Raw genomic sequence first — 16,035 nt, forward strand, 5'->3', positions numbered from 1 at the left:
GTTATGGAGAATTCTATGCACAGGAACATTAGTGAAAAAGCTTGATTGCTTCCTTGAACCAAGCAGCAGGCTAACAAGATAATCCATAAGGCCCCTTTCAAAAAAGTTCCCTGTGTTCCACGAAGGGAAAACAGTGCAAAAGGGAAAGGAAGGAAGTTCTAAGTTGTCCAAGATAGCATTGTGGACACGACACACAACAATGTGACCGTGTTGAGAATCCAATTCCAACACATTTCTCTGCACATAATACAACATGAAGATGCCTCGTGTATGCATTCAAATGAATTAATCCAAACTTGCACATACCTCCCAGTGTCACGTAATGAAGACTTCTGAAATATTTGATAAGAAATCTTTGATTTGAGTGTTAGAGCAGACGAGAATTCAAATGGAGGTGGGAAAGGGCCTCGAGGCTTAAGGCCTGACATTTTATCTAGTTGCATCCCTGAAATGGAATGTGGCTTACCTCGTGCCTTGGACCTGGGGGCTTAAAAGGATCTAGAAGACAATATCATACTTCTGCTTTGTGGCTTACCAGGTTGTGATAACCAGATAGAATAACTATTGATCCAGCAGCATCACCGTCCAAAGGGAGGGAATTCTTCCTTAGCTTCCAGGGAATGGCATCAGCAAGGAAATATGGAGGCTTGGCCCCAAAATGCGTTTGGAGCTCATTGTGGGAGGTGCAGACCAAAGGTGAGTTTACACATCGGTGACTAAAGTTTCCTGTCACTGAGCATAAGAAGTCACTCATGAGCAGCGTCCCTAAACCACAGCTACAGGATGTGGGCACAAACCCTTGTATAATTGTTGGCCAAAAGCCAGGGAGCATTTCATCCCTGTGCAAATACTTGGGCTGCTGGTTTTTTTGTTGTTGTTCTTAACCTTCGAAAACCACAGGCATTAGCCTCTCTTTTTCTTCCCCTTGGCATAAGTCATCTTCTTTTCTCCAGCACGGTCTCTTGTGTGAAAAGAATTTCTAAGGAGCTTTAAGACTAAATTTAATACTTTTGCCCTCTCCCTGTTGCCCTATGAAATGCCAGGTAGAGGTAAAGCCATCTTACAAAACATCTGCTGGCTCTGGTGGCTTCCGTAGCTTTGTTTGCGCGTTTTGATCAGATAGGAAGTCAGAGAGTGTTCCATGAGTGACCTTAGCCTTTAAGAAAATAAAAGTAATTTCTGGAAATTCCCCCTAAACAACTATGGCCTATTGTTTTCTCACTCTAAAATTAACCCAGCCTTGTGATTCAAGGATCGAAATGAATACTTTTCCCTGGGAATGGAGGTGCTCTATTGAACACAGCAATGAGATATAATAGGAACTGGAAAATGTAGACTAATTCCAACACTATCAAGAATTTATCATCTTTTCTTCTTTCTATTCTTTCTTTTTTTTTGGCTTTTTTAAAAGTTTCTAAGCCTGTGTTTCATGTTCTGCAAAATGAAAGCATTGGTTTGGAAGCTTTCTATCCTTCCTTAGCCCCGGGGCTCTGTAAATTGGCACCTTTAATAGTGTTTCAACAAAGGGACAATGAAACTGGGTCTAAAGGCAAAGGATCTGGAAGCAGCCAAGACATAAGTTAGCTTCTCTTTTCTATGTTAAAGGATAGGCTGAAGTCTGGCAACCAAAACAGTCCAACCAACCACAGGGAAGTCAGGCATGTCAACCATTACAAGCCGTTCCTCATAAACCAAGAAATGTGGCAACCTTACTTCAGTTTCCAAATGCCCTCACACCCTGGCATGCAAAGTTAAATTATACTACACCAGTCAGCATGTTTTTAAATGAAAGAGCTGGCAGAGAGACACCACTTGTTCTGAATCAACAGAAGAAGAGTTATGTGAGATGGATCGAAAGCCTGGGACAGTTTCTGGTATGGGAATTCAAGCAGATTCTGAAGGAAGCCTCATCAGAACTTTGTATTGAGAAAAACTGAATGAAACAAAGACCAGATAAGAGAGACTAGGTTTATGGGGATGTGTTTTTAGTTTTAAGGTTCTTATATCCAGTCTAGTTTCAAAATAGATGGATAATTTCCATTTGGAAGGCATTAGTGGAACGTGTCAGATGACAGAGGGGAAAATCCAGGTACAGACGCGGCTCCCCAGGTCTGTGGCTGTTGGTTGAGCACAAGAACAAAGAGCCCAGTGAGAACACAAAGCATCAAATAGTAGTAGCTTCATGTGACAAAGAAATAATTCCTGTTGGGAACTGAACTAAGTTATTCTGGATGCCCCCTCACCATTGGTCTTTGGCAGAGTCCTGCTATATAGGCAGGGACTTAAGGTTTTCTGTGTCAATGAGATGATTTGACACCATTTCACTGAGGCTCCACATCTGAGAAATAAGCATAAATGGCCCGCCATTTTGGATATATTAAAAAAATTAACCAATAGGAAAGTTAAAGTAATTTTATAGGAAATTACATGATTGCCTAAGTTCTTTCCAAAACAGGTACCTAATTATCTGAGTGTTTAGCAATAACTGTTTAGAGAATTTTATATTGACTTTTCAGATATTGTTCTACACCAATACTGTTCATAGTGTACATGCTATCTAATCACCTTTGTATCAAGTGAGTTGAGGATCTAGACTTCAGGAAGTAGTCCTTCAATCTTTGGATATTTGACAGCCAAAAAATGTTAGTGGTTACTTAGAAACATCTCTCAAATTCCTGACACTGCTGTCTCATGGATAAACCAGAGAAAGCTTGCATGGAAGCTCTGTGCTCACTCTTCAACATATGAAACAGATACCAGATCTTGGGATTAAGTAGCCTCTCCTCCTCCTCCTCTTCCTCCTCCTCCTCCTTCTTCTTCTTCCTCTTCTTCATTTTGAGTAGCTTTCCCTGAGGATGCTACACTGTGTCCTATAGAAAGTCATGTAGGGATGTCTGACTGAGCTTTGCAAGAGGGACAAACATACACAAGGAAATCAGTCATCAAGGAGAGCCTTAAACAGTAACTCAAGAGAACAAGCTAGACATTTCAGAGGCTTCTGCCAGAAAATGCCACTACCTGAAGGCATATGGGGGCTTTTCAGGCAACAATATTAAAATAATTGGCCAATAACGCCTTCTTCAGAAGTGCTGCCAGAGCTATTGAATGACTTTTCATTCCACTACTGTTGACAGGACAGCTAAAGATTTCAACATTTCCTCTCAAGGTCTCAATAGAAGTTCCTTGCCTTAGGGACTTGAACAGTGTTTACCATCATAGGGTAAAGAAGTAGATGTGACAAAGAGGCACAGAGAAAGGAACAAAATAGTAATGGGAGTTAAGGGCAGTTCAAGTTTTGAATGTGTGTACCAAACTGATAACTGACTGGACCTGAGTCTTTGATTCTGAGGAAGCAAGGTTTCTAAAAAGAGAAACACTGTAAAAGAGGAGGAGCCAAAGAATGAATTATCTGTAACTTTCAACCTTAACATGAAGGTAAGCATCTCAACTCTGAGTCTCAAGAGAAGCAAGAAAAAACAAGACTAAACAAAACAAACAACAATAAAAACACATAAAATAAACAAAACTCCCGTAATAAAGTTTATAGTGATCCATTCAGAGCTTCTATGATAAAGAAATGTAAGATTTAATTTTTTTAAAAGGAAGAAACTAAAAGATATGACCCACTGCCCTAGATTGTTCAAAGTTACAGCTAAGTCGAGGACAGAAGGAAGGAAAGAAAAGGATGGGTGTGAAATGGACAAAGATAAAGTTATGTCCTCGGTCCAAATCCTCTGAGATCATGAACTGAACAAGAGAAGGCGCCAGTCCATTGCCACGGCCACCACAGTGCTCTTGATTTCTCTGTTTCCCAGACTGACATTTCACAAAAGATTTCATTAGAAGACGGGATGTCATTGAAAAGTACTTGAGAAACAAAGCTGCAAAAGAGAATGCACTATTGGACGGTACTGACCAACTGCAGAAGGTTATGATCAAATTGTGCTTTAGGAACTGACAGTGAGGTACATGACTAACTGAAAAAGCCTCGGCATGGGGATCCTAATTAAGAAACTGTGGTAACAATGAAAGATTTGATCCAACACTCTGAGTGAAAGATGGAATTCAGAAAGTTGGGGTAATTATATTTCTTTTTCTCTTCAGTGCAAAGGAACAAATTCAAGATTTTGTACAAGTTGTGCAAACTCTATGCTATTGAGTTATACTTCTAGCCTTAGGAGAATGCATTTTAACCTAGGATACAATATACTATGTCACATATCCATGTATTAGTATAACGGGATGCATTTGGAATAGAGTTCAAACCAATCGAAACTGGCAAGTTTCCAGGATGGATTATAGAATACACCACAGAGAAATCTGGATTTGAAAAATGCTGAGTACAAGGGGGTGTTAGAAACACTGATGTAGGGATGGCTGGCAGATATAAGGAAAAGCCTGAATCTTGGGATAAATATCAGAGAAGGAACTGTAGATTGGAGTGCCCTCATAAATAGTAGCCAAAATAGCAAAGCCAGTGGGAGCCTAAAGAGAATAAAACAGGGTCCAAGGGATGAAAATGAAGATGAGAAAAGTATATGTGGATGTAAGAAAAAGTTTACATTTTAGCAAATTTAAATTTAAACTGCATCACAGATGGAAATTCAATTTTTCTCATATGAGATCTAAATTGTCTATCAGTTTAATCAAGCTATTAGATTTCCTAAGACACTACTAAATTCAGTCCTTTAAATATTATCTGAAAATAACTACTATAATCTAAAAATGTGGTAAACTTAGTCAAAATGTTTATCTATAGATAATGTACTTTATAATAAAGAGTCTTAAAAGCCAATACTCCCTCGAGCAAGGGAATAGCCAAGTTTGTTGCGGTTTCCAATGAATGACATGAGCCCTGTGTAGGTCTCAATCAGGATGGGTTGGGTTAACACCATCAGTTCCTTTCCATTTCCAGATCTGGAAGAATTCTTGTGGGCATTCTCAATAGCTGGAACAAGCTTAGCTGTGAACCCAGACAACTGAAAAACAAAAGGAGAAGGATAAAGTTAGTGATTCCTGGGCAGCTCAGGAACATCCCCTCCTTAGTCAGTTCCCAGTTGGGTGATGGCCTGGCTGGGGACATCAAGTCTTCCTTTTTAACCATGAATGGCTTCTCAGAAAAGTTGGCATTGCTCTTGCTTGGCATTTAATATAATGCTCAGTTAATAAAGCATGCATATAGTAAAATTATCTGCCTTAGTTATTTTTCATTATTCATAACTTGTACAACATTAAAGAGTCAGCTTAATATTTGCCAGTAGTCTATTATGAATTAGACACTTGTTGGGCATTACTGAACGTGAAAGGCCAAATATTAACAACTGCTACCCTCCAAGTCAATTGACTATGAAGTAGTCTATGAAATGCACCAACTGTAGTAATACAAAGGTCGTTATAGTAACCAGGAAAAGAAACAGAAAATGCCTATGAACACAAAAGAGGAAACATCATGCACAATTAGAGGATATGAAGAATGACGTCTCAAAAGGAGACCCTTAAGCGAGGGGTTCCCAGGACCCAACAGGGATGACTTTAGCCAAAATACTGCAACAAAGAGGAGGCAGAACCTGTAGAGACCACCCCCAGTAGATAGGTATAGCCCCCAGTTGAAAGATGGGGCCAGCCACCCATCTCCAAATTGTTAACCCAGAAATATTCCTGTACAGTGGAAAGAAAGGGACAAAAAATGGAACAGAGACTGAAGGTGAAGGTCATCCAGAGACCATCTGGGTCTGCAGACACCAGAAGAGAGTCCATTTAGTGGTGTATGTGTCTAGTATTCTGGGCTTACCATCTGCCATTGGACAACCTATATGGGAGCTTGTCCCTGGAGGAAACCGATTCTTCCCTCTCTCTGCAACCATTGCCCACTAGAGCCAGTAGAGACAGGACCTTTGGAATTTCATCCTATATATGTTAGTTGATCTCATTATGCACATTTTGTTATGGATACCTTTTTCTTGAAAATCCAGGCATTCATATTTCCTACCATGTCAAAAGATAATAGCTAGAAGCAGACATCCTGGTCTGCTGGCTCTTACCATCTTTCTACATCTCTTCCCCCTTTCTCAATGCTCAGTGAACCCTAGTTGTATGGCTGTGTTCCAGATAATATAAACTGGGGTTGGGCATCCAAGGGACACTCATTCATGTCATTTTGATCAGTTGTGAATCTCTGTGAAAGTCTCCATCTGATCCATAGAGAAGCTTTTTTGATGAGAGATGAGAACTACATTTATTGCAGCTAAAAGAATTGGTACTTACAATATAGTTACAAATAATTCTTTTGAAAATCATAAAGGCACTATTATTAATAATGTTAGTGTAATAGGTAACTTCGCACTGGAGACAAGAGTTATTAAAAACAAAAAAGAAAGAAAAGCAAGCCAAGCCAGTAACCTGCTTCAATCTCTTCATTCAAACCAAGGTGATATTTTTATTCTTTCCATTATGCATAGTTTAGGGTCATGTTATACTTTAAAAAGAGAATTGTTAATTCAAAACATTGAACTGCTATCTAACTTGCACAGTCCATAATTCAATCTACAACATTTTGTACTTTCCATTTTTCCTTTCATGTTTGAAATCTAGGTCCAAGCCTCCTACTTTCATAATGCCTCCCTGCATACCCAATTTAAAACATTATTTTTCTTTTGGGACTGAAGAGATAGCCCAACAGTGTGGAGCATTTCTTGTTCTTCATAGAGTACCGGGGTTCAGAGACACATGGTGGCTTACAACCATCTGTAACTCCAATTGCATAGGATCTGACACTCTCGTCTGGTATCCAGCAGCACCGTGATATACAGTGATGTAGGTGAATAACCAACACACGTAAATTTTAATGAATAATGATTAATAATCATATCATTTTTTCTTTTCTTGCATTTAATTGATATCTCCACTTATTATTAACCAGATTTCTAAGCATAGTTAAGTGTGGCCTCTACATAGTAAGCCACTGTGAGACTATGACAATTTTAAAATCAAATATATTTTCACTATGGGGTAGAATCGCTTTCACAGTTTAAGTATACAGCATACTCTGTGATACCTGTCCCTCAGTCACTTGGAGCATTGCTAAGTACACAAGACGTCTCTACTTATTCAAACTTCCATTCCCATCCTACGGAGCCATTCAACCATCCAAACACCTCCAGCCCTTTCCTGAAACACACACACACACACACACACTCACACACACACACACACATATACACTTTAAATTCCATATAATTGGCTTAATCATTATCTAAGAATTTTTCATATAGCTTTGTAATTTGTAGCTTTTGGCTGTTTCCTTTGATTAAAAATGCATCATCTTGCCTAATCTCTAGAATTTTGAAACAACCAAAATAAATCCACTAAATCACTAAATATCCTTCAGTAGTAAAGATTTGACCAAATATCCCTTAGTGATGAAATTACCTTCCTTTTAAGATATAGTGTAGCAATGTCTGCAATCCCAATACTGAGGACAAGGGGATGACAAGTTCAAGGCTAGCCTGGGCTATGTGACAAGACCCTATCTCATTAAAAATGACTCTCTGAACTATAGAACATACAGCTTCACAATATATGTAGCATTAAATACAGGGATTAGAAAGATCTAACTTGTAAACAAGGTACCCAGCAGCTGTGAGTCCTTGGGTAAATTATTAAACTTTTCTGAGTTTCATATTCTCTTCCCTTAAATAAGGATACTGATACCATCAAATTCATAGACATAATGAGAGGAGAGAGAGAGAGAGAGAGAGAGAGAGAGAGAGAGAGAGAGAGAGAGTCTATGTGCTAGTAGGGGCAGGAGAGTGCAATGGGATAAGGCTGAGATTCTGAATCATTACAAAAACTATTAAGATTCTCTCAAACAGTACTTATTATCTCCTTTATCACCATCATCATCACCATCACTATCTAAAATCCACAGTCTCCTAAAAGGTAAAATAATTCATCTCAACATTTCCATTTGCCAAGGCCACCTGTCTGATGGTAATGCCTTCTTAGAGATCAGTGTTTGTCAAACTAGATTACTGAACACTTCCTCGGCTCTCACATTAAGCCTCATTTCTTGTGGATCCCCTGTGGTCTCAGAATCTAAGTGCTGGAAAGAAAATATTGACACTATTTTATACTCAACACACTGCATTTCATTAGATACACTTCATTCCCAGCCGTGTCTGGAACACTCTCAAAGGAGGCAGGCATGCTTACAGAGACAAGCTGCTCCTTAAAGGAGTGGCAGACAAAAGGCCACGTCCCCAAGCTGGCTCTTGAGCATTTCAAGCACCTGAGCTCAATCTCTGTGACAGGAACGCTGTGTCATCTGATATGAATGCCACCAACCACATACTTTTGTCTAAAAGCTTTTATACACCCACCTCTGTCTCCCGCTTTTATTTCTGTCTCGAAAACAGAGGGTCAAGTTTTAACAACTCCAGTTACACAGGGGCAGTATGAAGGTTGGGGTGAAGCACATCAGTGTTTGTGGAGGAGGAAGAGAAGGAGGAGGAGGAGGCTGAGGAGGAGGAGGCTGAGGAGGAGGAGGCTGAGGAGGAGGAGGAGGAGGTGGAGGAGGAGGAGGAGGAGGAGGTACAGTATTCTTGACTTTATAGCAATTATTTACCAGCTGAGTGCCTGGGCCCCTGGTTGCTTCAGGTGTTGTCTGCCAGCAGCAACCACCTAGAATCTCAGTTTTCTTTATTACGACCATCACTTACTTCCTGTTTATACTGGGCAAAGAGACCAGGTTTCATGCCTTGCAGGCCTACATTCCTGAACTCAGCAGGTTTTCCAAGCCTTCAGGCCACAGGTTTTCAACTTCTCTCTGTAGAGAAGGAGGTATCCTGGGATGAAGAGCAAATCATCCAATACTGAAGATGTGAAACTACGTGGCAAGTTCCACGAATGTCGTGTGAGCACATTTTACCTGGAATTATTAATTGCTTTGTATGGACCCTGGAACTGTGTGTAACTAGGAGTATAGTGAAAACTAAGAGGACGGTACAGGTTTCTTTTCTACACAACAAGTTTCCATGCATTCTGACCAACACTCTCATCCTATCCACCCCAGCTCTCTGCTCTGAAGACTACACACTCATAGACACACATACACACACACACTCGCACACACACACACACACACATAAATAAACTTTAAATTTCATATGAAATGGGTTAGTTATCATACAAGAACATGGCTTTGTAATTTGTAGCTTTTGGTCATGGATCCTTTACTTAAAATGTCTTAGCTCACCTAATGTGATGCTTAAATCACTCTTACCTCATTTTACATAAAATGTCATCACTTTGCCACTTTTTAGACATAACTCTCCCTCCTCTGAGATCCCATAATACCCTGCAATTCCTCTATTAACTGTCTGATGAAAACTACATAAAAATTTGTGAATAACCTTTTCTGAAAGCCACCCTCCTTCTCACCAAAAGTGTCTCCAGGTTGAACTCTATTGAATATTCCTTAGGACTCCAGGTTCCCAGCATGCAGTCTTTTTGTTGGGCTCAACATCACAAAGATAGCCAATAAGAATTTGCTGAACTCATGTGAAAGGAAAACCAGTAGTAGCTAATGTTAAACATGGTTACAAAAGGAGGAACTCTATTTCAATATTCCCTAGAAAGGATGGGTAAACAGTCGAGGAAAGAGAAAAGGTAACTGACTGTTCAATGGATTGCTGCGAATTTCTGAGGATGATCTGCCATCCATTCAAGGTATACATGAGCTTCAGTCTGGGTCGCTAGTGCTTCTCCTGTGGTGTATGCCACAAAGTCAGGCAGCTCAGCAAAGCAAGGGTTAAAGAACAAAGGCGAGGCAATGCCTTCTAAATACAAAGTAGGCCAAATGGATTGAGCCTGAGAGGCAAGATAGAAATATACAAGTCTACATCAGCATGTTGGTACGTACAAATTCTCCCTTCCTTGATTTCAGTTTTCCTGCTTGGCTACACCCCTTCATCTCGTCTGTCTGTCTGTTGGTCTGTCTGTCTGTCTCCTCTCCCTCTCTGTCTCTGTGTCTCTCTCTGTTTCTGTGTCTCTATCTGTCTCTGTTTCTCTCTCTCTCTCTGTTTCTCTCTCTCTCACACACACACAGCATCTCATGTATACGCACAAAGAAGTATTGTAGGCTTATACCAAGTTCCGTGAATATTGATAACTGTTAGGTAGGTATAGATGAATCTCTCTTAATGTATGGCCTTAGCTTGCTCAATTAATCCCTGTGCTTAAGTGCCTTGATTTTTAAAGTGAAGATATTGATCCCTATTTTATAGGGTTTTTTTTTGTTAGTTGAGTTACATGACAATACACACCATAAGCAAAAAAGATAAAGTAAACTGATATAATAGCATGTGAGATACTTTCTGTGCACTGTGCAAGTACCTTAAATGCAACGTAATCTAGTATCTTACGTTTTCACAGTTGTGTACTATGAGCAGTACAGAGCATGGCACATGTGCAGATTTCAAAAGATTTTAAGGTGGGCAGGTAAAAAGAACTTCTGGCCAGAATCCATTTGAGCCAAATGTTTGCTAGATCTGGAAGTAGCCTACAATTGCTGTGATGGTAACAGGAAGTTACAACTCATTTTAGAAACAAAATTAGGTGGCAATAACTTGAATTTGAATACCTATCTGTATTGATCCTTCCCTATCAAGTACCTTCCGCAACTACCCAGTAACTCAACCCTGATGTCATGTCACCTGAGCTGAATTACTCCCTCCGGTTCAATATTCTGTACAGCAGTTCAGACCTCAAGTTCTACCTGCCTGACTATTTTTCAGATATTTCAAGCCTAACAACTCACAAGCTAAACTAACACCTCCCACTCTGATTTTCTCCATTCAAAGTTAATGTAACGACTGTCTTAAAAACCCAGTAAATACTGCATCCTAACTTTTCTACCATTTCCTATATCATATCAGTCATGTGCTTTTTATTAACTCCCTGCTGAGTAATTCAAAATTTTCTCACTCCATTCTATACTCCTAACTTTATCGGGCTCTTATTAATATTTTCTAAGTTATTGTATATCATATCAGGGGAATCTGCAGATTACACACCAGGTGAACTATTCTTTCTCCGTGGATGTATCAATCTCCAGTCTTTTTCACTGAAATCAAACTTTTGTTTCAGTCTATTTATTTCCGCATTTAAATCTCTGCCTATTTACCTGCCTCTTCTGTTAAATACTTAAATTCACATGGTATGAATATTGTCACATTTATGTTTGTATCCTTAGCAACAATTCTACCTGTATTCTGCAAATGCCAGAAAATGTTCAGTGAACAAAGGGATTCTAAGTGAAGTGCTCTGGGAAAGGATGAATTTGAATATATCTTTAGTAATAGGTTGTATCATTAGCTTGCAAGTTACTTGAACATTTTTGATGACCTGTAACTCAACTTCATAGTTTCTCATCCCTGAGTGCGACACAGAGTTTGTGGAATTGAGGTGAATTACTTCCTGAGTTTGCTTTAGCATTTCTCCCATTTTTCTCTTCTTCCTATTTTATTAATAAGAGAAATTGAAAACAATCTTAATCCTTTAAAAATCTCATGTTACATGAACATATTCGTGTAAGTACTATTCAAGATTCAAAAAGGCCTCTTCAAATCTCCTCTTCTACATTAGTTTAACAAAGTCTTATTCAAACTCGATGCTGGAAAAGCCATGATTACACATAATGTTATGACATATAAACCACCAACAAAAAGAAACTGAGACTCGGAGACCCAGATCAAAGACTTAGCATCTCACATCCCATATTGAGATCATTTGCTTTCCCAGAGGGCTTTATTTGGAAAGATCTTTGAGTTAAGAATTGGCTTTAGCAAACGAAAGTTCCAGGCTTATGCCAGGAAAAAAATAGAAGGCCATGGACATGGACTTACTTTAAAAAGAAATGATATTGCAATGATCTCCCTGACTATCATCTAAACTTGTTCCTCCAGACTGCATGCTATGCAAAGTCCCCATTGGTCATTGTCCACTTTCATCCCTTGAAGAAACCTCTAACTCTGCTCTGTAAGGAATTCTGCCTATCTTCTATACACTAACATAAAGAAAAGGGAACCTTAAAATCAACACATTTAACAGAGACATATAGTAATATGATTGGCTAAAAAACCAACCAAAAAACTAATATTCGTAACGTTCATATAGCCATGCATTTGCTTCATACACACACATGCACACACACAAACATGTGCATGCATGCACATACACCACACACACACACACACACACAGAGAGAGAGAGAGAGAGAGAGAGAGAGAGAGAGAGAGAGAGAGAGAGCGCACAGGCACTTACACAAGGCTCTAGGCTCTCAACTACATTCTTGAATGCTTAGGCAATGATTCAAATCCCTTCAATATTTTACCTTTCATTTTCTTTGAAAAAAAATTATTTGATTTCATATGTGTGTAGCAGACTAAAATAAAGTATCATCAGGGCATTGCATTTCTCTGTAGCTCATAGAACATACTCCTTAATCATTCATTGTAAACTTCTTCCAGCAAAGGACATTCAGAATTAAGTACCTACTGCATCAAGTCCAAGGAATAAGAGAAGGCTTGTCCCAGGGAGTGACACATTTTAAAACTAAATCACTTAGTATTTATATTGGCTAGGAAGAAAATTCAACTATGAATACAAAAATATATATCATTGTAATGATTTTAAAAGATGTTTCTTTAAAATAAAAGGGCATTCCCTTCAGAAGATTCATTATTATGTGTTTTAGTCTGGATTAACAAGCATCTTAATAAATGTCTCTTCCAACGCTACTCATAATAACAATGAAAACCAGGAGTTTTGGGAGGGTGTGAACTAGAGAGGGCAGAGGATACAATGGGAGCATGTTTGTTTCTCCAAAGGACTTCTGAACAAAGGGTGATCTGGTACCCTGAAGTTGGGCACTTTAAAAAGAAACTCTCCCTCCTCCTCTTGACTCCTTCACTCCTCCTCCTCTTGACTCCTCTTGCTCTAAGAGCAAGTCCGCTCTTACAGCAAGCTGCGGTGGAAGCTTTATGGTGCTGGTCTTGGTTTTCACTTTGTTTTGTTTTCTTGGCTATAAGGGGTAAAGAGTCAACCTGGGAGCTGATGTTGATGCTTTGCCTGTGGGATTGCGAAACTAATATCACATGAAGTGCAGCAACATGATCCCTGAACTAATTCAGTGTGGTCAGTAGTTGGAGCCAGGGTCAGCCCTGAAACCATGAACCTCTGAGGACACCTGCATGAGTCCCAAGAGGACTGCTAATTTTTCCCTGGGAGCAGAAAGGATTGAAGCCAATTTCTCTCTGTATTAGCAGAAATTAAGATCCCATCTAGCTTCTGATCACAGACATGGTGCCTCAAAGGCTCATACAGTAAGATACTTACTAGTTTCTTTATTTACACCTCACAAACTGACTTGCACAAATGTGTACATTAATGTAAAAATTCTAATGCGTTATCAAAAAGACTTACCAACAACCAAGTTTTCAATTTATATTAAATGAGTTATAATATTTTAATGTAAAAGACAGACATCAAGTAAGCATTATAAAGGAACAGAAAAGATGAAAATTCTCCATCTATATGTACAGACTCATATGTGTATTTGGTTTTATGAAAATAGCTTGATTTTTCAATGAACTCTTCAACCCCAGCGGCTTTACTTTCTAACTGTGTAGAATGTCCCTGAACTTAAGTCATCTGGAAACAATGAGAGAATAGTCTGAGGAACTGTCCCTGACACTGAAGGCCTCAGAATCTGAGAGGATGATGACTGAAGGCATAGCTGCTCTGAGTTCTGTGGAGCATTTAAGCATGCTAATCATTTGAATGGGTAACAGTCCAGTGAGATCAGCAGGAAGGGTAGACTCTTCCACATTCACTCTAGACATCAGACTAGCAAGCCCATTCCATGGAAAATAATAACTTTGTATGGTATGACCACAGAGCCAATATGACAAAACACACTTCACACTATTCCATATTTCTTCCCAGAATATGCCAATTCCAATGTATCTGTATACAGAAAAATCACTTGCACCCTCTTGCAATAAATACAGTAAGCCAAACATAAGTACTGTAATTTTCTATACTATTCTATTAAAAGAAGGCACCAAGAGAGAAGGGACACATTATGGTCACATAAATATAATGTATAAATGGTTTCTATGAAATAGCTATACTCTTTACATGTCTAAAGAGGCATTAAACTTTTATCTAACCTTTAGGTTGTGTCCGAACAGTTTTTAAGACATATTATAGTCTAGAAGCACACAGCTTTGCCAACAGAGCTAACATGTGACAAGGCACCACCTACCTTGCAGATCTCAATGAACTTCTCACTGGTGTGTTTCATAGGATGTTCAGTGAAGGTGGCATAGGGAACCTCAGTGGACCACGGGTTCCAACGAGAAAACAGTGACCACCCCTCAGTGGTCCCCCAGCAAATCCTTAGGCCTTCTCCTGGTCTCCTAAATGGAGGAGATTTTTATTAGATTGAAGATTTCTCTTAGATAAATCAGCAAGGGGAAGGTGATAATGGACTGTGACCCTCCACTTATCCTATTTCTCCTGAGGTAAGTGCTTTACCTCAAACCAAACTAGTAAGGAATGTTGGAGGTAAAAGGATAGACTTGCTTTCAAGCTGGGTAGGTGCAAAAAGCTGTGAGAATCCACATGGAAATGTGACCCTCACTCTCAGGTCAGGGGCCATAGTTGGAAATATAGAAGCTGGCCTGGAGCTGATGTCTGATGACAGGAAGTAAGGAGGAAATGTCAAACAATAGGACATGGACACAAAGATGGGAGAGTCTCAGTGAGAGAGGAGATGACACGAGGAGAAGACATCATTTAATTTTTTAAAACATTATTATTTTTATATTGTATGTGCACTGGTGTTTTGTCTGTATGTATGTGTGAGGGTGTTGGTTCCTTTGACAGACAGTGGTGAGCTACCCTGTGAGTGCTGAGAACTGAACCCAGGTCCCCTGGAAGAGTAGCCAGTGCTCTAACCACTGGGCCATCTCCCCAGGCTCCAGAAGCAATCATTTAAACAGAGTAGTGAGCAGAAGGAAGAACTGACTGAGAACATAAGATCTGCCAAATAAATGGTAGGACATCTATGACCTTCCATGACCTTTGAGAGAGAAGAGAAAAATTCAAAATCCTCACTTTCCTAAGTCAGTGACTCCTCCCTCTCTTGTATCTCCTGGTCCTCTGCTTCCTGCACAATGTCTACCTGATGAAGCTGCAACAAGGGTCACACCAATAGAGTCTGCCTGCTTCTATCCCTAACCTCAGTCCTCAGGTGTGGAAGAAAACCATTATCAGATATAACCTAGTCATCTGTTGAATCCAAATGCAAAGCAAGGGAAATTCAAACAGGAATAGGAGGCAGTAAGTCATGGCAGAGGAAGAGTATGGATATACTGAAAAGAACTCTCATGTCATGTCGGTAGCATCTTCTTCTTGATGCGCCCATCAGAGTTTAAAGTTTGCAGTTTCAGCTGGCTCAGGATGCAGAGAGGTGCCTGGAGGTTAGTTAAGCCAAGCTCAGATGCCCTGCATTCAGTTCAACAAGCTTTAGAACCAAGTTGGCTGTAATTCTAAGCAGCTCCATGAAGCATCCCATTCGGCTCATTTCTTCTAGAAATTCAATCCTGGGATTTTGAGATTGAAAAACCAGAGCTTAATTGTGGTGCCTTCACAAAGCCGTCACTTCCTGTATTAAGGAAGGATTCCTTCAGGAATATCGAGTGTTTTCTGAATGTTTATCCCTTCAGAGGTGAGTGCAAACAGTCTCTCGAATGTACTCACTCAGCTCCACCCTCTCAATGACTGTGCCTCACAAAAGGAAAGAAAGAAAGGAACCTGGCACAACCTACTGCCCTGTTCTCAGGTATTTGATAATTGTATTTGAAAGCTGAAACTCAACATCTTTTTTGTGCTTAATCCTTTGCCCAAAAATGTATAAGAGGAAAAAATAGGAAGGAAGGAAGGAAGGAAGGAAGGAAGGAAGGAAGGAAG

At 39.6% G+C, this 16,035-nt stretch overlaps 1 protein-coding gene across 1 annotated transcript in view; it reads right to left on the minus strand.

Moving 5' to 3' along the window:
* Nucleotides 1-4,784: 4,784 nt before the first annotated feature.
* The window catches only part of Tprg1 (tumor protein p63 regulated 1), a 101,099-nt gene continuing 89,848 nt past the window's right edge, over nt 4,785-16,035 (minus strand). Inside the window, exons 4-5 of the mRNA XM_028783874.1 lie at nt 14,327-14,480; nt 4,785-4,979 (exon numbers count right to left, since the gene is read on the minus strand). Of these exons, the coding sequence (XP_028639707.1) occupies nt 4,785-4,979; nt 14,327-14,480 (349 nt within the window). The remainder of the gene's footprint in view (nt 4,980-14,326; nt 14,481-16,035) is intronic.

The sequence above is a fragment of the Grammomys surdaster genome, unplaced genomic scaffold (assembly GCF_004785775.1).
Source record: "Grammomys surdaster isolate TR1022 unplaced genomic scaffold, NIH_TR_1.0 1166, whole genome shotgun sequence".
Classification (NCBI taxonomy): domain Eukaryota; kingdom Metazoa; phylum Chordata; class Mammalia; order Rodentia; family Muridae; genus Grammomys; species Grammomys surdaster.